Source organism: Heterodontus francisci, chromosome 4, assembly GCF_036365525.1.
Source record: "Heterodontus francisci isolate sHetFra1 chromosome 4, sHetFra1.hap1, whole genome shotgun sequence".
NCBI lineage: Eukaryota > Metazoa > Chordata > Chondrichthyes > Heterodontiformes > Heterodontidae > Heterodontus > Heterodontus francisci.
In genome coordinates, this window is record NC_090374.1 from 47800853 (window position 1) to 47826963 (window position 26111).

At 41.7% G+C, this 26111-nt stretch overlaps 1 protein-coding gene across 3 annotated transcripts in view; it reads left to right on the top strand.

The window, feature by feature from the left end:
• ap3b1a (adaptor related protein complex 3 subunit beta 1a) overlaps window positions 1-26111 on the top strand; it is a 355948-nt gene that overhangs the window by 226358 nt on the left and 103479 nt on the right. For all 3 annotated transcript variants that reach the window (XM_068029475.1, XM_068029477.1, XM_068029476.1), the window contains exons 21-22: window positions 4974-5049; window positions 5444-5550. In XM_068029475.1, coding sequence (XP_067885576.1) covers window positions 4974-5049; window positions 5444-5550 — 183 coding nt within the window. The remainder of the gene's footprint in view (window positions 1-4973; window positions 5050-5443; window positions 5551-26111) is intronic.

Sequence of the window (26111 nt, forward strand, 5' to 3'; positions counted from 1 at the left end):
CCTGTCCTTGTTTAAAATTCTTCTGTAAACCCACTTCTTGGACCCAACTTTTAGTCACCCCTCCCAATATGGCAGGAAGAATAGAAAAGCAGTATATTATTTAAATGGCGAGAAATTGCAGAACTCTGCAGTTTAAAGGGATCTGGGTGTCCTGGTACATGAATCACAAAAGTTAGTGTGCAGGTGCCGCAAGTGATTAGGAAGGCAAATGCAATGTCGTTTATTGCAAGTGGAATCGAGTATGAAAGTAGGGATGTTTTGTTACAGTTGTGCAGCGCATTTGTGAGACCACATCTGGAGTACTGTGGACAGTTTTGGTCTCTATACTTATGACGGGATATAATTGCATTAGAAGGAGTTCAGAGAAGGTTCACTCGACTGATTCCTGGGATGAAGGGGTTATCTTATGAGGGAAGGTTCAACAGGTTGGGTCTGTATTCATTGGAGTATAGAAGAATGAGAGGTGATCTTACTGAAACATATAAGGTCTTGAGGGAACCTGACAAGGTGGATGCTGAGAGGATGTTTCCCCTTGTGGGAGAGACTAGAACTAGGAGACACAGTTTAAAAATAAAGGGTCTCCCATTTAAGATAGAATATCTATTGCCTGTATCCTAATTCATACCAAGTCCCGTTCACCCATCACCCCTGTGCTCATTGTCCTATCACTGGCCAGGTGATGAAAGGTCACAGACCTGAAATGTTAACTCTGCTTCTCTCTCCACAGATGCTGCCTGACCTGCTAAGTATTTCCAGCACTTTGTTTTCATTTCTGATTCCATTCTAATCTATCTAGTCTTAGCCAGAGAATCACCTGTCGTGCCTTCTCTTCCTGCTCCCACACAATTACTTCTGGAGTCACTGAAGGATCTATTCTTGGCCTCCCCCTATTTCTCATATATATGCAGCCCCTCATGATATCATGGAAAAACATGTCCGTTTCTGACAGCACCCAGCTCTACTTCACCACCACCTCTCTCGAACCCTCCCCTTCTCTGATTTGTGATGATGCTTATCTGACATCCAGTAATGGATGAGCAGAAATTTCTTCCAATTAAATACTGGGAAGCCCAACGGTATTGTCTTTGGTCCCTACCACAAAAGCATTCCCAAGTCATCGCCTCCATCACTCTCTCTGGCCACTGACTGGAGCTGAACCAGATTGTTTGCAACCTTGAGATGAGCTACTGACCACACATCACTCCATTACCAAAACTGCCTACATCTGCCTCTCTAACATTGTATGTCTCTGATCCTGCCTCAGCTCACCTACTGCTGAAACTCTGAACTGTGCCTTTGTTATATCTAGACTTGATGATTCCATGTTCTCCTTGTCAGCCTCCCATTTTCCACTTTCCATGAGCCCACCCAAATCTCTGCTGCCCGTATCCTAATTCACATCAAGTCCCATTCACCCATCAGCCCTGTGCTGACTGTCCTATCTGTGGCCAGGCGTTCTGATGATAGGTCACAGACCGGAAACGTTAACTCTGTTTTTCTCTCCACAGATGCTGTCTGACCTGCTAAGTATTTCCAGCATTTTCTGTTTAAGTGACTTGGTTTCAAATTTTGTTTGATAACGCTCCTGTGAAGAGCCTTAGGATGTTTTTCTATGTGTAATGAGACTGTCCCTCTAATTAATTTTCACTGTCAGTATCACATTTCCATATATGTAGTTGTGTATTTGTATGTTGTATTTAGTTGTGGCCAGCATCTTCACGGGTTGATGAGGTAAAATAAAGACCATTCTAGTTCTTGTCATCTTCATTTCGATAAAGGCACTTGGGGATCTTTAACAATTATTTATTTGGCATCATTCTTTCATGGGAAGTGGGCGTCACTTCCTAGGCCAGCATTTATTGCCCATCCCTAAATGCCCTCGAGAAGGTGGTTGTGAGCCGCTGCCTTGAACCGCTGCAGTCTATATGGAGTAGGTACACCCACAGTGCTGTTAGGAAGGGAGTTCCAGGATTTTGATCCAGCGATATAGTGTGGATGGTTTCTTTGAGCAAAAATATTTTCCAACCAAGAGACAAGAAAACCAGTTAATTACCCCCATTTGTTGAGTATATTTCCATAAATTGTATAACAATAGGAAACAGAATGATGTATTGAATTGCAATATTGCCTTTTATCTCTGAGACATTTATTTGAGTCTCATTCTAACCAATGGGATAGGAATCTTCCAGATTCTGGCTCCAGGGGTACTATGTGAAATGCCTTTGGGCAGCTTTTTTTAATTCATTCATGGGATGTGAGTATCGCTGGCAAGGCCAGCATTTATTGCCCATCCTTATATTGTCCAGGTCTTGCTGCATTTCTACACGGATTGCTTCAGTATCTGAGGTGTCGCCAATGGTGCTGAATATTGTGCAATCGTCAGTGACCATCCGCACTTCTGACCTTATGACTGAAGGAAGGCCATTGATGAAGCAGCTGAAGGTGATTGGGCCTAGGATACTACCCTGAGGAACTCCTGCAGTGATGTCCTGGAGCTGAGATGATTGACCTCCAACAACTACAATCATCTTCCTTTGCACTATGTACGACTCTAACCAGCAGAGAGTTTTCCCCCTGATTCCCATTGATTCCAGTTTTGCTAGGGCTCCTTGATTCCATACTGGGTCAAATGCTGCCTTGCTATCAAGGGCAGTCACTCTCGCCTCACCTCTTGAGTTCAGCTCTTTTGTCCGTGTTTGAACCAAGCTGTAATGAGGTCAGGAGCTGAGTGGCCCTGGCAGAACCCAAACTGAGCGTCACTGAGCAGGTTATTGCTAAGCAAGTGCCCTTGAAAGCATTGTCGACAAGTCCTTCCATCACTTTGCTGATAATCGAGAGTAAACTGATGGGGGCGGTAATTGGCCGGGTTGGATCTGTCCTGCTTTTTGTGTACAGGACATACCTGGGCAATTTTCCACATTGCCAGGTAGATGCCAGTGTTGTAGCTGTACTGGAACAGCTTGACTAGGGGTGCGGCAAGTTCTAGAGTACAGGTCTTCGTTACTATGGCAGGAATGTTGTCAGGGCCCATTGGCTTTGCCGTATCTAGTGCCTGTCAGTAACATAGCACTTAATTGGCAGTGCTGGAGAATGGAACACTATCCCGATGGTGGGGGAGTCCAGAACCAGGGGTTATAGTCTAAGGATACGAGGTAAACCTTTCAGGACTGAGATGAGGAGAAGTTTCTTCACCCAGAGAGTGATGAGCCTGTGGAATTCGCTACCACAGAAAGCAGTTGAAACCAAAACATTGTATGTTTTCAAGAAGGAGTTAAATATAGTTCTTGGGTCTAAAGGGATCACAGCGCATGGGGAGAAAGTGGGAGCAGGTTACTGAGTTGGACGATCAGCCATGATCATAATGAATGGCGGAGCAGGCTGGAAGGGCTGAATGGACGACTCCTCCTATTTTCTATGTTTCTATCTTAATGAACCTTAAGAGGCACAGAGGGCCTCCTCAATGGCTCAAGTGTTAAGCCAGGGTGTAGCTAAGCCACATACAAAAAACGGCCAAGCGTAGTAGTAATAGGGACGCAACAATTAGCTTCAGCATCCTTGGGTTTGGGACAGGAATTTCAGCTCCAATTCCACCTCATAATAGCCAGTCAGTTACTCTGACTGGAAGTATACATGTTTAGGTGTTGAATGAGAACAGAGTTTTGCTCAGCTGTCACGCAGCTTTCCAGCACTCACTGTCTTTGCTCCCATATGCGGAATGCCAACTTTGGCGGAAGTATCAGAGGAGTTTGTGATCTTTGGATCCGTACCTTATAAGGAATCGAATGCCTTTAAGAGAGGGGGGAATAAAGTGCATAAGGGTGAACTGTCCCCCTCATTTTTTGTTGTCATTACCTCACTGATGAGTTGTTTGATATGAGGGACATGTCAAGAATTGTGGCCAAGAAGCAGAGTCACGTTCTTCGCAGTACATTAGTTTGAGCTGAGCTTTGTTATGGATGTCAATTTTTAATGTATTTGATTTTAAATGCTGCGGAATCTTCTGTTTTCCCCTTTTACGCAAACTTTTTTTTGACCTTTAAATGTAAATTATCTTTTTAAAAAAAAAGTGAATTTTAAGGCTCAAGATGAGGCAAGTCAGTGCTGAAAAGCATGCTTCTACTTTTTGTGTGCTCAACATCAGGTACTTTCAGATTAGGTGCATCTTGAGTTAGATGCAGAGTAAAACTTTCTTCACTCATCGCAGTGTTGTGCCTTAACCTCAACTTCAGAAGAATTTTGCCTGATACTCTACTGTGACATTTCAATTTCTCACATCAGCTATCCTGAGACTGCTAAATGACGGGCAGTTTTCTTTTTTTGCGGACCTGTGCTCTCGTTAAAACTGTATTGAGACTGTCCAAACTAATTTTTCTTGGAATCCTTTCTGGCATCAGTAAGAGGGGACTGTCATTTCATCAGTCTGGATGCAATTCAAGCCCAAACCCTAGAGAGATTCAACTGCACATTTCTAACCAAGTCTACCAACAATTCCTCTAACACATAATCGCCACAAACAATGTTGAAATTGTTAAATTAAATTACTGGAAAATCTTTAATAAATGGTAGATTCTTCATTGAAAAGTGCAGAACAAAGGGCTATGCAATCTGACACGAAACCACAGCCGTTTAATTTTTAAGATATGCGGAAAAAATAAATGTTGTGTAATCTGTTCAAATTGATTGAATTGTATTTATAATCCTTTTCTTAAGGATTTATTAATGTTATGGATTCGCTGAGGGCAGAAGGGATATGAGAACTGCTGACCAACTTTGTGTTTACAATTTTAGCATTAATTTTAGATGCCAGCAGAATTACTTTGAGATTTTCATCTTTTAAGTATTGTATTCCTATGTATCTTAATGTGTTTACCATTTATCTACTGTACTTGTGAGAATTTAAGTTTTATTTTATTTTGTTTTTTTCAAGCAATCTGAATAATTAATGTTGATGAAGGAATCTATATGTTTAACAGAAAAAAGAGAAAAAAATAGGATCAGAGGTCAAGGCTGCTATCGAGCAGGAAGTTTCACTCCTGGATTTGGTTGACTGTAAGTATTGATACTAAAACATGAAAAGTAATGTGTTGGAACTGGGCACTTAAACAGTTGAATGCCATATAAATTATGATGAGTTTTTGTGGAAATAAGCTCTCCAACCACGAATCAGTTGCAGTTGATACATTGGCAGTTGTAGAAAATATTTATTGTCGTTTGGAGCTTTGTGATTTAATACTTATGTAACTCCACTTGAATAAAATTATGATTTCAATTTCCGTATTTTGACAATCAATTGAGTTTATTCCTACGAACAAAAAAAGCAAAAGAAAATTAGTCAGTGCAGAGAATTTGTGCAAATATTGCTATAACTGTCGTTTTCTTGATTGGAAGTTGAAGATATGTTTTTCTACATTTCTAATTGAGATTTACTCTTTCTTTCTTGTAGTTTCTGAAGTGTCAACACCAGTAGCCTTCCCAAAACGAGTAATGGCTTCAAAATTAGCTGCTGATTTGGAAGGACTATCACTTTCCAGTACTACTACTGTTATTGATGTAAGTTTATGGGTTGCTAGTAGCTATTATCTGAGTACTGAAAGGATTTATGACCTTCCTCGTAGGAATGTTGGAATTGCTAGCAAGACCACGATCTGTCTAGTTTGCCTTCCACCATCCTGGCATCCACGATACAATGGAGTTGTTGATTAATAACAATAAATCTCTCATCAAGTAATCAGCTGGAGACTCCGATATGATGCAAGGAAAGTCCCGGTGGTGGAGAGCTTTGCGAATCATAAGTCCAAAGTCATCTGATCCTCCCAAGCTTGCTAGACTTAGCACATGTCATGTCTCAAATTGAACGTCTTGTATTCTAAAACGTTATCCCAAAATTTATAGAGTTGCAAAATTAACATTTCTGAAATCTAGTTTTACAAAATTGAGAAATGTTCAAAGCCAAAGAGTAATCTTTATTTCCTAGAATTGTATGCATAGAATACATGAGCTTGTTTTTTTTTTAAAAGACTTGTTCCCTTATTGTGTAGAACTTCTACTGAAGTCTTATGAACTTATTGACCAATGGGAATGATTTGTGGCCACTGTATAGTAAAAAGGGAAACCTGTAACTTAGACAAGTTGTTTAAGAAGGAACTGCCCATTCTGAGCTGCAGATTGGCTTGACAACGATTTCAAGTCCATACATTGAGTTTGTGGTTTGTGGACAGCATAGCTTAAATTTAAACTTGGGCTATAAGAAAAATTTCAGTATTTATTCTTGGACACGTTATCAGAAATAATGTTCTGAGGCAAAGTAGGTTTTTTTTAATTCATGATTGTGCAAATGTGATGGTAGAATCAGTGAACTGTGATAATTGGGACTTAGTGTACTTGAATTTTAGAGTCATAGAGAGTCACAGCACTGAAACAGGCCCTTCGGCCCACCGAGTCTGTGCCGACCATCAACCACCCATTTATACTACTCCTACATTAATCCCATATTCCCTACCACATCCCCATCTTCCCTCAATTCTCCTACCACCTACCTACACAAGGGGCAAATTACAATGGCCAATTTACCTATCAACCTGCAAGTCTTTGGCTGTGGGAGGAAACCGGAGCACCCGGCGGAAACCCACGCAGACACAGGGAGATCTTGCAAACTCCGCACAGGCAGTATCCAGAACCGAACCCGGGTCGCTGGAGCTGTGAGGCTGCGGTGCTAACCACTGGGCCGCCCTGCGGCTTTGTTTATTGCTGCATTTCTTAATGATTTATTTTTTTATTTATTTATTTAGAGATACAGCACTGAAACAGGCCCTTTGGCCCACCGAGTCTGTGCCGACCAACAACCACCCATTTATACTAATCCTATATTAACCCCATATTCTCTACCACATCCCCACCATTCTCCTACCACCTACCTACACTAGAGGCAATTTATAATGGCCAATTTACCTATCAACCTGCAAGTCTTTGGCTGTGGGAGGAAATCGGAGCACTCGGCAGAAACCCATGCAGACACGAAGAACTTGCAAACTCCGCACAGGCAGTACCCAGAACTGAACCCTGGTCGCTGGAGCTGTGAGGCTACAATGCTAACCACTGCGCCACTGTGTGATTGCAGTCAGTTTGGTGATCCCAAGACTTCTGTAATTTGTTTTTGTTTATATTCAATCATAGCTCAGTTGTAACACTCCCACCTCAGTAAGAAGGTTGTGGACAATGGTAACTTTTTATTGAAGGAACCTATTTTCTGGGTGTTTTTAATCAATTTTCTCTCATCTCTTTTCCTGAAAATCTTGATTCCTTGCAGGGCTCTAGTTACTTGAGAGTCAGTCACCCTCCAGTACCTCACCAGCGGCCTCTCTTAAAGCGTAAGCTTTGGCATTGAATGTGCACAAGTTATTTTATGGGTTTTGTAGCTGCATCTGGTCCTGTCCTCACCCAGCATAATTGCTGGATAGCGATTTGGGGCAGGAAACCTCCCTACCCTGGGACATTGAATAGAATTTTATACTTCAGCTACCTGTGTAAGATAAGCTTACTCAGCATGGATTTATCTGATCTGCAACCTTCCTTTCTATAAATTTCATCTATTTACAGTATAACCTAGGTGAGATGTCTGGGTAAATTAGTTTTTAAATGTAGAGTCATGGAGAGGGACAGGAGCAGACGGGATGGGAAAATATTTAATTGGGGGAGGGGGAATTACAATGCTATTAGGCAGGAACTGGGGAGCATAAATTGGGAGCAGATGTTCTCAGGGAAATGCACGACAGAAATGTGGAGGTTGTTTCGGGAGCACTTGCTGCGACTGCTGGATAGGTTTGTCCCGATGAGGCAGGGAAGGGATGGTAGGGTGAAGGAACCTTGGATGACGAGATGTGGAACAGCTAGTCAAGAGGAAGAAGGAAGCTTACTTAAGGTTGAGGAAGCAAGGGTCAGACAGGGCTCTAGAGGGTTACAAGGTAGCCAGGAAGGAACTGAAGACTGGACTTAGGAGAGCTAGAAGGGGACATGAAAAAGTCTTGACGGGTAGGATTAAGGAAAATCCCAAGGCGTTCTACACTTATGTGAGGAACAAGAGGATGGCCAGAGTGAGGGTAGGGCCGATCAGGGATAGCGGAGGGAACTTGTGCCTGGAGTCGGAGGAGGTAGGGGAGGTCCTAAATGAATACTTTGCTTCAGTATTCACTAGTGAGAGGAACCTGGTCATTTGTGAGGACAGTGTGGGACAGGCTGATATGCTCGAACAGGTTGAGGTTAAGAGGGAGGATGTGCTGGAAATTTTGAATGATATGAGGACAGATAAGTCCCCGGGGCCAGACGAGATATACCCAAGGATATTACGGGAAGCGAGGGAAGAGATTGCTGCGCCTTTGGCGATGATCTTTGCGTCTTCACTGTCCACTGGAGTAGTACCAGATGATTGGAGGGTGGCAAATGTTGTTCCCTTGTTCAAGAAAGGGAATAGGGATAACCCTGGGAATTATAGACCAGTCAGTCTTACGTCGGTAGTGGGCAAATTATTGGAGAGGATTCTGAGAGACAGGATTTATGATTACTTGGAAAAGCATGGTTTGATTAGAGACAGTCAGCATGGCTTTGTGAGGGGCAGGTCATGCCTCACAAGCCTTATTGAATTCTTTGAAGATGTGACAAAACACATTGATGAAGGAAGAGCAGTGGATGTGGTATATATGGATTTTAGCAAGGCGTTTGATAAGGTTCCCCATGGTAGGCTCATTCAGAAAGTAAGGAGGCATGGGATACAGGGTAAGTTGGCTGTCTGGATACAGAATTGGCTGGCCCATAGAAGTCAGAGGGTGGTAGTAGATGGAAGGTATTCAGCATGGAGCTCGGTGACCAGTGGTGTTCCACAAGGATCTGTTCTGGGACCTCTGCTCTTTGTGATTTTTATAAATGACTTGGATGAGGAAGTGGAAGGCTGGGTTAGCAAGTTTGCCGATGACACGAAGGTTGCTGGAGTTGTGGATAGTGTGGAAGGCTGTTGTAGGTTGCAACGGGACATTGACAGGAAGCAGCGCTGGGCTGTGAAGTGGCAGATGGAGTTCAACCTGGAAAAGTGTGAAGTGATTCATTTTGGAAGGTCGAACTTGAATGCGGAATACCGGCTTAAAGACAGGATTCTTGGTAGTGTGGAGGAACAGAGGGATCTTGGGGTCCATGTCCATAGATCGCTCAAAGTTGCCACCCAAGTTGATAGGGTTGTTAAGAAGGCATATGGTGTGTTGGCTTTCATTAACAGGGGGATTGAGTTTAAGAGCCGTGAGGTTATGCTGCAGCTCTATAAGGCCCTGGTTCGACCACACTTGGAATATTGTGTTCAGTTCTGGTCGCTTCATTATAGGAAGGATGTGGAAGCTTTAGAGAGGGTGCAGAGGAGATTTACCAGGATGCTGCCTGGACTGGAGGGCATGTCCTACGAAGAAAGATTGAGGGAGCTAGGGCTTTTCTCATTGGAGCGAAGAAGGATGAGAGGGGTGACTTGATAGAGGTGTACAAGATGATGAGAGGCATAGATAGAGTGGATAGTCAGAGACTTTTTCCCAGGGTGGGAAGGGCTATCACCAGGGGGCATAATTTTAGGGTGATTGGAGGAAGGTTTCGGGGGGATGTCAGAGGTAGGTTCTTTACACAGAGTGGTGGGTGCGTGGAATGCGCTGCCAGCGGTGGTAGTAGAAGCAGATACATTAGGGGCATTTAAGCGACTCTTGGATAGGTACATGGATGATAGTAGAATGAAGGGTAGGTAGTTAGTTTGATCTTAGAGTAGGTTAAAGGTTCGGCACAACATCGTGGGCCGAAGGGCCTGTACTGTTCTATGTTCTATAATATGATTTGGAAAGTATCTAGTTCAAATTAAGTAATTGAAGGTAGTGATTTTTGTCTCAGCTTGGGTGAAATTATTTAACAATCATTTTAACTAGGTGAATTGTTTATTTTTGAATCAAGAGCTGCATATAATGAAATGAATTAGCATGGCCCTATTCTATGTGTTTTTTTTTTCCCAGTTTCATCAGAATTATAAGCATGCCTCTCTCCCAATGGGTGGTGAGGTGTTTCACTGTTGTCGCACCAACATACAGCACTGCAGCTTTTGGGGGTTGCAGATTCAAATCCTCAGCATGCCCAAGTCAGCTATACAGCTGTAATTAGGTGTCAAATAGAACCAAACACTGAGGTTGTAGTAGATATCATTGTCCCAGAAATGTTGGTGTTCGCTCTGTGGTGTCGATGCAGGGCTGAGATGGGTTACTCACTTGCATTCTTGGCTACAGGTTACACATAACCCAACAATACATACAGCAGGCCTGAGGTGAAAGTAGATTTGAATTCTCAAATATTTTGCTCCAAAAAATGGCAACTATTTTATATGACTTTGGTTGTCTGTACATTGCACAGATTTGGTAGAATATTTAATTGTGCGGCATATCACAGCTAATTCCATTTTGTCCTCCGCTGTAGTCCATGGGTACTTAATTTTCTTGGAACAGTAATCAGTGGACACTGTGGTTTCCTTTTTATTTTTTGCTGCCTGCCCCAGGGCATTGACGTCAATTGAAATGCTCCCACTGCTGCACTTTATAGTTCAGCTGGGGCAATGAATCAGAATTTTTCAGCACACAAGGAGCCCCTTCAGCCCATCACACCACTGCTGTTAAAGAACCACTTTATTCCATTTCCTTGCCTTACGCCCATTGCTTTTAAAACTTATACATTTCAAATATTTATCTACTTCCCTCTTAAAAACCTATTAAGGATTCTGCTTCTGCCATTCTTTCTGCCCTCACAGCACTTTGCATTTAAAGAAAAATTCCTAACTTCTCCCTTCATTCTTTTGCTGATTTTAAGTTTATACTCTCCAGTTACTAAATCACTTAAGAAAAACAGTTTACCCAGTTATAAAACTCCTTCATAATTTTGTCCTCCCCTGTCAGATTTCTTAGTATCTATACACTAATGAAGAGGTCAGATTCTGCAGGAGTATCTTCCTAAACAAAGCTACTTACCCTTAGTGACCAGAGCTCAATCTTGGGTCTTTCTGGTCTTGGTACCATGTCACACAGTGCATTTGTGCACTTCACCAGCAGGTGAGTCTGCATGTCTTTCTATTATGAGCATTGGGTGCAGTTTGCTAAAACGTTTAAGTCTAGTGACAAGGAATTCCAGAACTCAGGCCCTAGGAAGCTGTGAGCCCAGCCGTCAATGGTGGTGTGATTAAAAATGGGGGTGCACGAGAAGCCAGAATTGGAGAAGCACGGATATCTGGGTGGATTGTACTGCTGAAGGAGATACTAGATGTAGGACGGTGTGAGGCCATGGAGGGATCTGAAAACAAGATCTGGAATTCCTTGTCACTAGACTTAAACGTTTTAGCAAACTGCACCCAATGCTCATAATAGAAAGACATGCAGACTCACCTGCTGGTGAAGTGCACAAATGCACTGTGTGACATGGTACCAAGACCAGAAAGACCCAAGATTGAGCTCTGGTCACTAAGGGTAAGTAGCTTTGTTTAGGAAGATACTCCTGCAGAATCTGACCTCTTCATTAGTGTATAGATACTAAGAAATCTGACAGGGGAGGACAAAATTATGAAGGAGTTTTATAACTGGGTAAACTGTTTTTCTTAAGTGATTTAGTAACTGGAGAGTATAAACTTAAAATCAGCAAAAGAATGAAGGGAGAAACCAAGTTAGAGAGAACAGAGGCGCAGTTGGGTGATGTTACAGAATTGGAAGTAGGTGGTTTTGGTCTTGGGGCGGATATGTTACCTCTGCTACTGACGCCTTACAATAACATATCACTGGTCTTGTAATCGGTACCCTTGCAGTTTGGAGCCTCAAAATGTGATGACATTTTTCCAACCTAGCAAGGTCAAGGAAGATTGATTGGCTATTGTCACCTTGATGAGTTTAGACTGGAGGGAGATGAGACCAATCATCCATGAGCGGCTTATCTCAACTCTCAATTCTTTTAATGATGTTACCTAGGCCTACAGTAGTAACGCCAAGTACAGGTTATTTCAGCATTTTAGTTTTAACTGTTTCATTTCCAGACAGTGTAATTAAAAATTATATATACACCATATCTTCATGGACTCTTATTGATTCTGCTTTATGAACATATGAACTAGGAGTAGGCTATTTGGCCACTCAAGCCTGCTCCACCATTGTTTGTGGACTCAGCTGTACTTTCCTGCCTATCCCCATACCCTTTGACTGCCTTGTTTGTCCAGAATCTCTCTACCTCTGCCTTAAAAACATTCAGTGACCCTGCCTCCACTGCTCTCCGGGCAAGAGAGTTCCACAGACTCACGATTCTCAGAAAAAAATTCTCCTCATCTCTGTCCTAATTGGGAGACCCCTAGTTTTTGTCTTTCCCACAAGGGGAAACATCTTTTCAACATCCACCCTTTCAAGTCCCCTTAAGATGTTACATCTTTCAATAAGATCACCTGTCATTCTTCTAAACACCAATGAATACATACACAGCCTTTCCAACCTTTCCTCATCAGATAACCCTCTCACTCCAGGAATCAGTCAAGTGAACCTTCTCTGAACAATTATATCCTTTCTTAAGTAAGGAGACCAAAACTGTACTCTAGATGTGGTCTCACCAATGCCCTGTACAACAGTAACAAAATATCTCTACTTTTACATTCCACTTCCCTTGCAATAAATGACAACATTCCATTTGTCGTCTTAATCACGAGCTGTACCTGCATACTAACCTTTTGTGTTTTGTGTACTAGGACACCCAGATGCCTTTGCATCTGAGTTCTGCAATATCTCTCCATTTAAATAATACTTTACTTTTCTATTTTTCCAGCCAGAGTGGGCAAGTTCGCACTTTCTCACATTATACTCCATCTGCCAAATCTTTGCCCACTCACTTAACCTATCTATATCCCTTTGTCGGCTCCTTATGTCCTCTTCACAACTTATTCTCCTATCTATCTTTGTGTCATCAGCAAATTTGGCAACCATACATTCTGTCCCTTCTTTCAAGTCATTGATATAGATTGTAAATAGTTGAGGCCCCAGCACTGACTCCCTGTGGCACTCCACTAGTTACAGCTTGCCAACCTCAAAACGACCTGTTCACTATTACTGGCGTGGTTATTTAAAATCAATTTCTTATCAATGTAATTGGACAATATGTATGCTTTCTTGTCCAACTGCTGCCAATTTGCACTTTGAATTTATATCTTCTTTTGAGTTTACTGAACTAGTTTCTTATGCTTATTTTGAGCCTTGTGTTTTTTGCCTTAATAACTTACAAGTTAACAGCAGACTATTGATGTCCCATTTGATATTTTCATGCTCTTCACACTTTTTGTGAATCATCTTGAAATTTCAATTATAGGTTTTAAAAATATACAGCTGTTAGTTGCTTTTCATTAATGCTTCTGCACTTGGTGATTGCAGTGAGCTATGGTGAAATTTTATATTAATTGGTTTGGGATTTTTTTTTAAAACACACAATTTATAGAGTTACTTGAATGTCCTGTGTCATTTTGTAGTCAACTTCCAATCTATACTGATATGCACAAAAAAGGACCATGGCATTGAACCTATCCCTGAACTATTTCAGATCAAAACCAGCACAGATTTGGCACATGTAATTGGGTTAGTTTTGTCCATTTGTGTTGGTTTCTCGATAATTCTATATTGGCAGGTCCTCCTGCTTTGCGACATTTTAGTAGGCTATGACAAAGAAGGTCAGATTGTAGCATTAAATAAGTATTGCTCACTAGTGGATCAGTAAACATTGGTGCAATATGTAGGGCAGATTCTGCACATCAGTACAACTTGGCATGCATTACAGTCCGCTATTTTGGAAGCCTCAAGTTGCTTTTTCATTTACTATCTTTGGAATACATTTAATCAGTTACAGGACCTTTCTGGAGGTTGATAATTATTAATATCTGTTGTAATTTTATTGTTTTAATCCCACTATATAAAAGGCAACTGCTTATCTATCAATAGTTTTTTTCTTGTTAATCCTGGGACAGTGAATTAACCTTCAATTACAACTGTTGGAATTGAAACAAGCCTTGTATCTGCCAGGAACTGCTGCCTTTTGCCACAAGATTGCAATGAAAATGTTGCAGACTGCTGAATAATGCCACAAAAAATGAGATCTATCGATTCAGAGCATGATTTAACACTGGATCTAGATAATACGAAACACTGCTGAAGAAACTGCCTTTCCATGTAAATGTGATCACTACTTCATGATGCAAGCTTCGAAGGCCTAAGAGGTCTTTTTCCTGGAGTGGGGAGAGGAGTGGGCATTCTTGTTTTGAGCTCACTTTGGAGGGGAATGTAGCCATTAGAATATACTTATGAAAGTTTTTTAAATTCTTTCATGGGATGTGGGCGTTGCTGGCAAGGTCAACATTTGTTGCCCATCCCTAATTGCCCCTGAGAAAGTTATAGTGAGCTGCCTGTTTGAACCGCTGTAGTCCATCTGGTATGGACTTTTTTACGGGGGGAGGGGGGAGCGGTGGTTCCAGAATTGTGATCCTGCAACAGTGAAGGAACGGTGATATATTTCCAAAACAGGATGATGTGTGATGTGGAGAGGAACCTGCAGGTGGTGGTGTTCCCATGCATCTGCTGCCCTTGTCCTTCTAATGGAAGAGGTTGCGTGTTTGGAAGGTGTTGTCTAAGGAGCCTTGGTATGATGCTACAGTGCATCTTGTAGATGGTACACACTGCTGCCACTGTGTGTCGGGCGTGGAGGGAGTGAATGTTTGAGGATGGGGTGCCGATCAAGCGGGCTGCTTTGTCCTGGATGGTGTCGAGCTTCTTGAATGTTGTTGGAGCTGCACCCATCCAGGCAAGTGGAGAGTATTCCATCACACTCCTGACTTGTGCCTTGTAGATGGTGGGCAGGCTTTAGGGAGTCAGGAGGTGAGTTACTGGACATATTAGCTGAAGATTCTAATCTAGTTTTTGAATTCGTCGCTCGCCAAATGTCATTCTCTCAAGCATGGAAAGAATTAAGTCCCACTCTACCTGTTTGAAGATCTTATCTGCATCCAGAACAAGCAACACAGGCAGTGGCTTTGGTGCTGTTTGCATTGATGGACCGTTTTAAATAACCTCCGAGTATTGTCCCCTGATTAGTGCCTCTGAATGAGCTGGTTCGCTCTTATTAATTTAGTCATAGAACCTATAGTAACCTCCATAAGGATAGATCGTGGGAATGGTAACATGGTGGTTATGATACTGGACTGATAATCCAGAGGCCTGAGCTAATGATCTGGAGACATGAGTTCAAAACCCACCACAGCAGCTGGGGAATTTAAATTCAATTAATAAATCTGGAATTAAAATCCTCATGTAAGTAATGGTGATAATCGAATTACTGGATTGTCATTAAAAACCCATCTGATTCACTAATGTCCTTTAGGGAAGAAAATCTGCCATCCTTACCCAGTCTGGGCCATATGTGATGCCAGATCCACTGCAGTGTGGTTAGCTCTTACCTCTGAAATAGCCCAGCAAACCATTCTGTTAACGGCAAATTAAGGATGAGCAGTAAATGTTTGCCTTGCCAGTGATGCTCACATCTTGTGAACATTTTTTAAAAAATCATGATCCAGGCAATGCAGGCCAATGGGATTGAATGCAAAGTAGGTGCTGCATGTTGGCCACACATTGCTAAAGGTGACCAGTTTTAAATTTATGGCATTTTTTTTTTTTGGCATTCCTTTTTACATTTTTTACAATCTTTTTTTGTATTTATTTCAGTTCATCTTAGTTTGTTCAGTTTGCTCACCCACTGTTCTTTTCAGGTTGTTTTTCTTCAGGTTTGCACTTGCTGATGTTCAATATTCAGTATATTCACACCTAATCTGTACTAATGCTTTGTCTTTCAACACACCATTAACATATTGTTTGCCTTTGCTCCGTGACCTTTTGGTCAGCTATGTGGCCTGGTCCAATCTGCACCTTCTCCTTTGTTATCTCTTGCCCAACCCCCACCTCACTTGTTTATAATCTGTGACTTTTCTAATATTTGTCAGTTCCGAAGAAGGGTCACTGATCCGAAACGTTAACTCTGCTTCTCTTTCCACAGATGCTGCCAGACCTGCTGAGTGAATCCAGCATTTCTTGTTTTTGTTTTAAATTTATGTGTTGTCTTGGCTGATTTGCCTGTTCCACAAGCAAACTATTGTGATCCTGGCCCCAGTTCCATGATTTTGGTGGGTGCATAGCAGAGTTCCTGTCAGTAAATTGTAGTGAATACCCCTAGGATCAGGCTATATTGTATTTGTTTAGGTATCTCTAAATACATCAATTGCTTCAGGAGTCAGTGATACTTTGCAAACGTCACTTGTAGAGCTACTCATTCTCATTTTCATACTCATTCTCCCAAAGTGTATCCATAAATCTATCTGCCCTCTGCATTGCACTCATCTGCACATTGACTGAAACCACAAAATGTCTTAAAAAAAAAAAAAAAAATTCTTGGAGCAAGATCTAGTTACCAATAATTGAGAAAGAATGGCGGAATGTCTGGGTACAAACCCTCACAACTGCTGCTGAAATTTGGACACTGAATGCATCACACCCTAGATCAACTTCATAGATTCTACGCTTTCCTGTCCGTGGAATGCAGGCAAAGGTGCGGCCAGACTTAAAATATATTGTCTGTTTTGACTCTGATCAAAGCATTTTGGGAATGATCCAGGTGCCATTATTACCATTATTTATCTATTTATTCATGGGATGTAGGCGTCACTGGCCAGGCCAGCATTTATTGCCCATCCCTAATTGCCCTCGAGAAGGTGGTGGTGAGCTGCCTTCTTGAACCGCTGCAGTCCATTTGGGGTAGGTACACCCACAGTGCTGTTAGGAAGGGAGTTCCAGGATTTTGACCCAGCGACAGTGAAGGAACGGCGATATAGTTCCAAGTCAGGATGGTGTGCGACTTGGAGAGGAACTTGCAGGTGGTGGTGTTCCTATGTATTTGCTCCCCTTGTCCTTCCAGTTGGTAGAGGTCACAGGTTTGGAAGGTGCTGTCTAAGGAGCCTTGGTGCATTGCTGCAGTGCATCTTGTAGATGGTACACACTGCTGCCACTGTGCGTCGGTGGTGGAGGGAGTGAATGTTTGTAGATGGGGTGCCAATCAAGCGGGCTGCTTTGTCTTGGATGGTGTCGAGCTTCCTGAGTGTTGGAGCTGCACCCATCCAGGCAAGTGGAGAGTATTCCATCACACTCCTGACTTGAGCCTTGTAGATGGTGGACAGGCTTTGAGGAGTCAGGAGGTGAGTTACTTGCCTCAGGATTCCTAGCCTCTGACCTGCTCTTGTAGCCACGGTATTTATATGGCTACTCCAGTTCAGTTTCTGGTCAATGGTAGCCCCTAGGATGCTGATAGTGGGGGATTCAGTGATGGTAATGCTGTTGAATGTCAAGGGGAGATGGTTAGATTCTCTCTTGTTGGATATGTTGATTGCCTGGCGCTTGTGTGGCGCGAATGTTACTTGCCACTTATCAGCCCAAACTTGGATATTGTCCAGATCTTGCTGCATTTCTAAATGGACTGCTTCAGTATCTGAGGAGTCACAAATGGTGCTGGACATTTTGCAATCATCAGCGAACATCCCCACTTCTGACCTTCTGATTGAAGGAAGGTCATTGATGAAGCAGCTGAAGATGGTTGGGCCTAGGACACTACCCTGAGGAACTCCTGCAGTGACGTCCTGGAGCTGAGATGATTGACCTCCAACAACCACAACCATCTTCCTTTGCGCTAGGTATGACTCCAGCCAGCGGAGGGTTTTTCCCATGATTCCCATTGACCTCAATTTTGCTAGGGTTCCTTGATGCCATTCTCGGTCAAATGCTGCCTTGATGTCAAGGGCAGTCACTCTCACCTCACCTCTTGAGTTCAGCTCTTTTGTCCATGTTTGAACCAAGGCTGTAATGAGGTCAGGAGCTGAGTGGCCCTGTGTGTCACTGAGCAGGTTATTGCTCAGCAAGTGCCGCTTGATGGCACTGTTGATGACACCTTCCATCACTTTACTGATGATTGAGAGTGACAGTATTGCTGTGCCTTCAGACCCACTCACTATCTGCAGAACTGTGAGAGCTGCTCAAGATGCACAGACTTGCAAAACTGTCATCACTATCAGTAAGTAAATATCATAGTCTGAGTACAGGAGTAGCGAAGGCTTGCTTCAGTTGTATAGAACCTTGGTTAGACCGCAGCAGGAGTACTGTGTGCAGTTTTGGTCCCCTTACCTTAGGAAGGATATCATTGCCATAGAGGGAGTGCAAGGAAGGTTCACCAGACTTGTTCCCGGGATGGCGGGACTGTCCTATGAAGAGAGATTGGTGAAACTGGGCCTGTATTCTCTAGAGTTTCGAAGAATGAGAGATGAGCTCATTGAAACCTACAAAATACTTAAAGGGATAGACAAGGTAGATGAAGCCAACATGTTTCTGCTGGTTGGGGAGTCTAGAACCAGGGGGCACAATTTCATAATAAGGGGGAAGGCATTTCGGACAGAGATGAGGAGAAATATCTTTACTCGGAGGGTTGTGAATCTTTGGAATTCTCTACCCCAGAGAGCTGTGGAAGCTCAGTCATTGAGTATGTTTAAAGCAGAGATTGGCAGATTTCTAAATACAGATGACTGAAGGTGGTATGAGGATACTGTGGGAAAAAGGCATTGAAGTGGGTGATCAGCCATGATCATATTGAATGGTGGGGCAGGCTCGATAGGCTGAATGGCCAACTCCTGCTCCTATGTTCCTATAATCACCCTCTTCCTAGCATAAACATAGATTAAGCATCTATGGAACATGTGCCAGTCACAGCACATGCTGTGGGGTTTATATCTGTAAGTGGGAAGATACTGAATAGCCTGGACCTCCTTTTTGGTCATTTATATGTATTCAGTCTCTCAAACCACACAGTGCCCCTACACTGCCATTGGTTCTTACCTTGGACCTGAAGGATGTACATGACTATACAAGTATGTCCACTTAAGTCATTGGTGTATCCTTCAGTAAATGCCGTCTTGAGAATGTGCACCTGTTTTGTATCTATGAAAACTAGATACTTTGAAATGTTTAAACTTAAACATTTGTTTGTGCCCAGTTTTTGCATGTTGGTCAATTTTGCTGTTTCAACTTGTAATTTATTAGTAACATTTAAATTCTTGCATTAGGGAGAGAAAAAGAAACGCTTAGATATGTAAAGTGTGTTGGTTCAAAAAGGATACTGAACTAGCAGGTTGTAGATCTCTCAGATACTTTTGTCACATGGTTCTGGATGATTAATTTAACTTTGCGGGTGATTAATTATAATGTGCTCTTTCTTATGCAGAAAATAATTGAATGTGTTATTTGTTAAGCACCTACAGTTAAATAATGAGCCCACACACAATGGGGAGAAAAATCAACTACAGACATTTTAAAATTATTAGCAACGACTTTATTTCAAAACCATGCTTTCTTTTTAGGTTAGTTGTAGTTTCTTTCTTGGATTAAGATGGTTTTGTTTTTTAATTGTGGTCCTTTTTATGTTGATGGTAGGTGATAAATGCAATAAAGGTCTTTTGAGATTAACTCTTTTATTACTGAAGAAAAATTAGTCTCAAGGGTTGGATCTGATCTGGAATAAAATTGTGTTTACACTGTGTGGCACATTGGCGAATCTTTTATATTAAGCAAAAAAGTTTAGATATTTAACCTCAGTAAGCTTCACAGTAAAAGCTGCTGTTTTGCAGCTAAATGGAAGAAAAGAGTGGAGAGGTTTTGAGAGTGAAAGCATTTTTATTTTAGGCAATTAAAATGTTCTGCAGTCGAATGTGCCATTTTCTCTTCACAAAATGTAAGCTGAAAATGTTTCTAAGTCTATAGCTCACCCTTTTAGAAAATTATTGCATGGCGATCACTAGTGTTTTAGATTAACCCACTTATTGTGTTTGAAAACCTCCTGGCCAACATGCAGTTTCTAATAACATTTTGACATTAGAAGCTCTAGGAAAATAGTATTTAAGCCCCTCTTGGTGTGGGCAGTTGATAACTTTTCATTCATAATTAGGTCATAGTGAATCAAGAGACATTTCAGGGAAATTGAACTGTCAGTGGGTAGAAACAAGCATTTGACCTCATCACATTGAGTGGGGCCCATCATAATTTGTTCATTTGGTGCCCATCAGCCCAGCCTCATCTCTCATACGCCACCTTGCTGACCTTCCCTCTCCAATTCCGCTTGGTTCAGCTTTAATTATGACTCAGCAGACCCGAAGAAATATTGCAGCCTGCTCTCGAAAACCCTGAACTGCCACTCACCAAAAGATTGGTTTTTAACAGGTAATAAATGCCCAGAGGAAATGGTGCTGTATGTTGCACACATACGCACATGCTGCATCTGTTTTCTCACTCCTCTCATGTTATGCTGATGGTGGCAGAGACTTTCTTTTTAAAAATGCTTCCAGTTTCTTCAACTACAAAGCTATTCAAAACATTCCATATAATATGCAAAAATGCAGATTATAATTTATATATGAGGCTAAGGCACCCCCATCTCAATATTCCCATTTCTTCATTCAATCTGAAATCTTACACAGTGCTCTTTTTCAGTCGACTGTTCCCTGCCTATTTTTGCTACTTCTCTTTATCCTAACAGGAGCATCTCCCCACCCCCAACAAACCTCCCTACACCCCCCCCCCCCCCGCCCAAACTCTGACATTTTCATTTTCCACACCAGCTGTTTTTACAGGTTATTTGAGTGAAATTGTGTAATTAGTGTTGAAGTTTAGCAATTTTATTCTCGTCTCTTTGCCTGATAACTGAATTATGACTGATCTAACTCATTTCACATTGCACCTTTTTCTTTAAGTAACCTACTGATCTTTCTATTTATTCCCAAAATTCCACTAATAGGTCCCTTATTTAAAGACTGTCAGAAGCTTGAATTTTCGTCATTTACTATTAATTTGTTCATCACCTGAACTGTTCATCCCAATATAAAACAGCTTCCCATTATGATCAATACGTAAATGCAAGTAGCTCAGTCAATAGCATGAAACATAAAGCTAATGGTTATCAAAATTGTCAATTGATAAGTCTATTGAAGCTATGAAGGGCAGCATATTTTTGACTGCATATAATTGAAGTGCTGTGTTCAGTATTCCTAGCTCTTAATTGGATCCAAGTATTATATACACAGACCTACCTAGAATTTATAACATGGAAACAGGCCATTCAGTCCTGCCTGTCCATGTCAATGTTTACGTTCCATCCAAATAATCCAGTCACGTTTACCTGCCCTGTTCCTGAGTCCCCTTCAGCCTTTTTGAATGGTATGTTTTTCTCAATGTGTTGAGACCCCTCAAGTGACTTTCGAGGAAAAACGAGATCACAACTGCTGTAGTAAATAAGTTACTGTGGTAAACAGTACACCCAGCGCATTCTCAGGATATCGGGGAGGTGGGTTGTGAGGACAAAATATCTGAATAGGCTGATTTCTTCATGGGGTACCAGTTTTCATGAAGTTCCTCCAATCCCATGCACATGAAAGTTTCAATAACTCTATGGCATTCCACCAGGAGCTCAGTGCAGACAATAGAGTCGATCTTTCTTCATCGTATTAACTGGGCAGGCAGTGGGCTCTGCTGACCAGATGACGTGAACATAGAGCCCATGCCATTTGCCAACTCAAAATGACCTCATTATAGGCAACTTGCTCATTTGGGATAGGAAATGCAGATTTTGATGATCCTGCAGCAGCACCTTTAAAGGGAAGTGAAAAGAAGTTATTCTCATGGCAAAGACATTTTTGCAAACCTGCAGCAGCAAGACCAAATATTAGGATCCTTTAAATGCTCAAAACATGTAAGTGACTGAAGTAAAAATGAGTACAACATCTGTTTTCAACTTTCTGCAACTGCTGCTTGGGATCCCTTTTTGGTACACTCCAGATGTTTGCCTCCTAACCCCTCGCCCTAGTTGGAGGGCAGGAACTGGCGTAACAACACAGCCAGAGACTGAAATGGTATTGGGACTTGTAACTGCATCATGATACCCTAATTTGCATTTATTCTTGAAGCACTTCCCTATCTCAGTTGGAAGCTATGGTAGTGAAGATCGAGATCCATCTGATGATTGGAAGTGACCGACAACAAGCATTAACTTCAGTTTCCTATGCAGTTTTGGTGCTGCTGCTGCCCTGTTTCTAAGCACCAGTTAGGGTACTAAGAATATGAAAATTGTCCCACTGCATCATCTCATCCCACTGCTTAGATGTCCCAAAAGATTTCATCTCATCCAGCCCAATGGAAGTAACCCTGTGCACAGGGCTTTAGAAGGTGGTACAAAAGACAGTAATTTTACTGATGAGGATGATAGGCCCCAGTCAGACAGCCGGCAAGTCAGAACTGTGAAACAAGGAAAGAGTTCTTGTAACATTTTCTCAGCAGCTGCCTTATAAAATCAAATGGGGAATATCACTTTGCACTGGACAGTATTCAAAAGGCTTGGGCTGATCAGCGACAAGCCACATTCATGCCACACAAATGCCAGGCAATGACCATCTCGCACAACAAAAAAATTTAACCATTTCCCCTTGACGTTCAACAGCATTACCAATGCTGAATTCCCCACCAACAACATCTTGGGGGTTACCATTGACCAGAAACTTAACTGGACCAGCCATATAAATATAGTGGCTACAAGAGCAGGTCAGAGGGTGGGAATTCTGCAACGAGTAACTTGCCTTCTGACTCCCCAAAATTGTCCACCATCTACAAGGGGCAAATCAGGAGTGAAATGGAATACTCTCCACTTGCCTGGAGTGTACAACTCTAACAACACTCCAAGCACGACACCATCCAGAACAAAGCAGCCTGTTTGATTGCATCCATCCACCACCTTAACAATTCACTTTCTTCACCACCTGCGCACAGTGGCAGCAGTGTGTACATCTACAAAGATACACTGCAGCAACTTGCCAAGGTTCCTTCGCAGCACCTTCCAAATCCATGACCTCTACCACCTGGAAGAACAAATGTAGCAGATGCATGGGAATACCACCACCTGCAAGTTCCCCTCCAAGTCACACACCATCCTGACTTGGAAACATGCTATTTCACTGTCACTATGTCAAAATCCTGGAACGCTCTCCCCAAGAGCAGAATGGCTGTACCTACACCACATGGACCGTAGCAGTTCAAGAAGGCAGCTCACCACCACCTTCTCAAGGGCAATTGACACTGCCAATGACGCATGCATCCTGTAAGTGAATAAAAAAGATATGAAATTCGGAAAAGAAATCAAGAAACGGGTGGCACAGTGGTTAGCACCGCAGCCTCACAGCTCCAGCGACCCGGGTTCAATTCTGAGTACTGCCTGTGCGGTGTTTGCAAGTTCTCCCTGTGACCGCATGGGTTTTTCGCCGGGTGCTCCAGTTTCCTCCCACAGCCAAAGACTTGCAGGTTGATAGGTAAATTGGCCATTATAAATTGCCCCTAGTATAGGTAGGTGGTAGGGGAATTAAGGGAAGGTGGGGATGGGGTAGGAATATGGGATTAATGTAGGATTAGTATAAATGGGTGGTTGATGGTCGACACAGACTCAGTGGGCCGAAGGGCCTGTTTCAGTGCTGTATCAAAAAATAAATAAATAACTAGCAGTTAATTTCTTGGATTGAGGAAGGGTTTTAGCCCCTGCTAATCTCATGGAGCTGATCTGTAAATCCGTTGTGATCATTTTCTAACATAATTGAAGGCTACACGTAACTGATATCTTTTCTCATGCCTGCTATTAGGCTCGCGGTGTCATAACATGGTTTTGTGGTACCCAAGTGCCCATTCCTGTGATGTTCATTAAATTATGTAACTATTTATGCTGGGAATTTGTTTTGAACGGAGAGCCTAAACTTGCATGTGGGTGTGGACCAAGCCTATATGTCTCAGAACATAGTAGCATTTTTATTCTTGTCCATTGTGATCCTGTGTAAGATAGGCTCTGTACTCTGGTTCAGTTCAAACTTTTGGCAATGCAATGTGACAGTAGATATTTCTATTTTTTCCTTCAAATATTGAATTGCTCTATTGTGGTTGTGTGTATAATTCTGTATAACCTAACAGGTAGTAATCCATGTTCAGTGCCTTTGCAAGGTCTATTATTTTGATATTTCATTTTTACTGTGTTATAGAGATATTAGGCAGCCATTTATTATTTTTAATGTGAGTCAGCAATAAGTTATTAATTTCCTGTGTTTTTGTCCTTTTTTTGGCTAGCATGCAGGGTTTACAATAAGTATCAAAATCTGACATTCAGACTATTCCCACAGCTCGAGGACATTCAGACTATTCCCACAGCTCTAGTTCATTCAGGTTATAATGAAATTCAGTGCCACCAGCAAAGGAAGAAGCATCAAGCCCCAAGTGCAATAAAAATATCTAAGTATAAATGGGGAGAAAGCTCCTAAAAGAGTGATCTTATGTTTTAACTGAAAACCAGGGGAAGTCCTCAAACAGGAAAAGAAAGATTGGTTACATTGAAACAGAAATACTCTGTTTACCTATTGACGATTTTACAACATTTTAAGTAACTAGGTTTAATAAAATTGGAACAGTCATTGTAATGAAAACTGAGTAGCAGATTCCTGGTTCACTTAGAAATTATGTTGTCGATCTTTTTCAAAGTGTGCACAGTCTATCTAATACAACTTCATCATGCAGCAGTTTTGTTTTCATAAGAATATCCAGCAATTGAGAGTAGGATTTGGCTGACCACGCTAAAGCTTAACACCCTAACACCACTAAGTGGGAGGCAGCACTTTTGTTTCCATTGTTCAAAAAGTATGAGCGATTTGACTTGTAGATGTGAAGATTGAGATGTTATCACGAAAGACGGTCTGCAGAAAGGTTGATTTACAGTTGGAGTTTAAATTATTTTGATACTCTGACTCATAATAAGTGGAAGTTTTTCTTGTAGGGCATCTGACCTCATCCAAGCTGATCTTAAATGGGCTCCACTCTGCCAATTATGTTCCATTATTTTGAATTGCTAACTATACCAAAGGGCATGGTGCACTATGTCCATTAATATTGTTTGTCGGATCATTGAAAATGTTCCCATACTTAATCACAAACTCAGTAATTGGATTTTCGTTGTTTGCATTTATTTTCCACACACAACCATTATTTCATTATCGTTCAAAATACCTTTTCAAAGTCCTGTAATAAACACTTAAAATTAAATTTTTGCCTAGCAATTGCTTAATGCTGTTTACTAAAATCGCTCAGGAGGAAAAATCATGGACAAGTAAAAACAGGTTTGCAGCTGAATATGGATGATGTAAAATAAAATTTGTTGCTTTCTTGCAAAATGTCAAAAGTAATAAATTAGAAAAATTATGCAGTCTTATCAAAATGCTTTCTACAGCTTAAAAAGTGTTTGAATTGACTTTTAAATGCTGCTATTCAACTAGTTTGTAAAAATTATAGTTAACTGAATAAGCCTGCCAGCTGCATGAATATGACTCTAAATTTTCTCTGCAATATAATGGCAACCGAGGTCACGACATAAGACTTTCATTGAATGCTATATTCTACTCAAAGAAGAGAAGCACCTAAATACCACACAATTGTGAGGTTTTCGGTAGCTGACTCAGCCCAGAAAGACAGCTTGCTTCCCTATAGCTCTGCAGTGGACTACAACTACCTATTCGTTCCAATTTCCTCCTGTGCAAAACCACCTTAGTCTTAAACACACACACGTTGCATTTAAGATGCAGCATGTGTGAATTCCCTCATGGATATTTACGATCTATTTTATTGACTTTATTAACTTGGATGAAGGGACAGAGCGTATTGTAGCATTTGCTGATGAGATAAAGATAGGTGGGAAAGCAAGTTGTGAGGAGGACACACAGTCTACAATGGGATATAGATAGATAAAGTGAGTAGGCAAAAACTTGGCAGATGGAGTATAATATGGGAAAATGTGAGGTTGTCCACTTTGGGAGAACAGAAAAGCAAAATATTTAAATGGAGAGAGACTGCAGACTGTTGCAGTACAGAGGGATTTTTTAGAATTAGAACATTACAGCG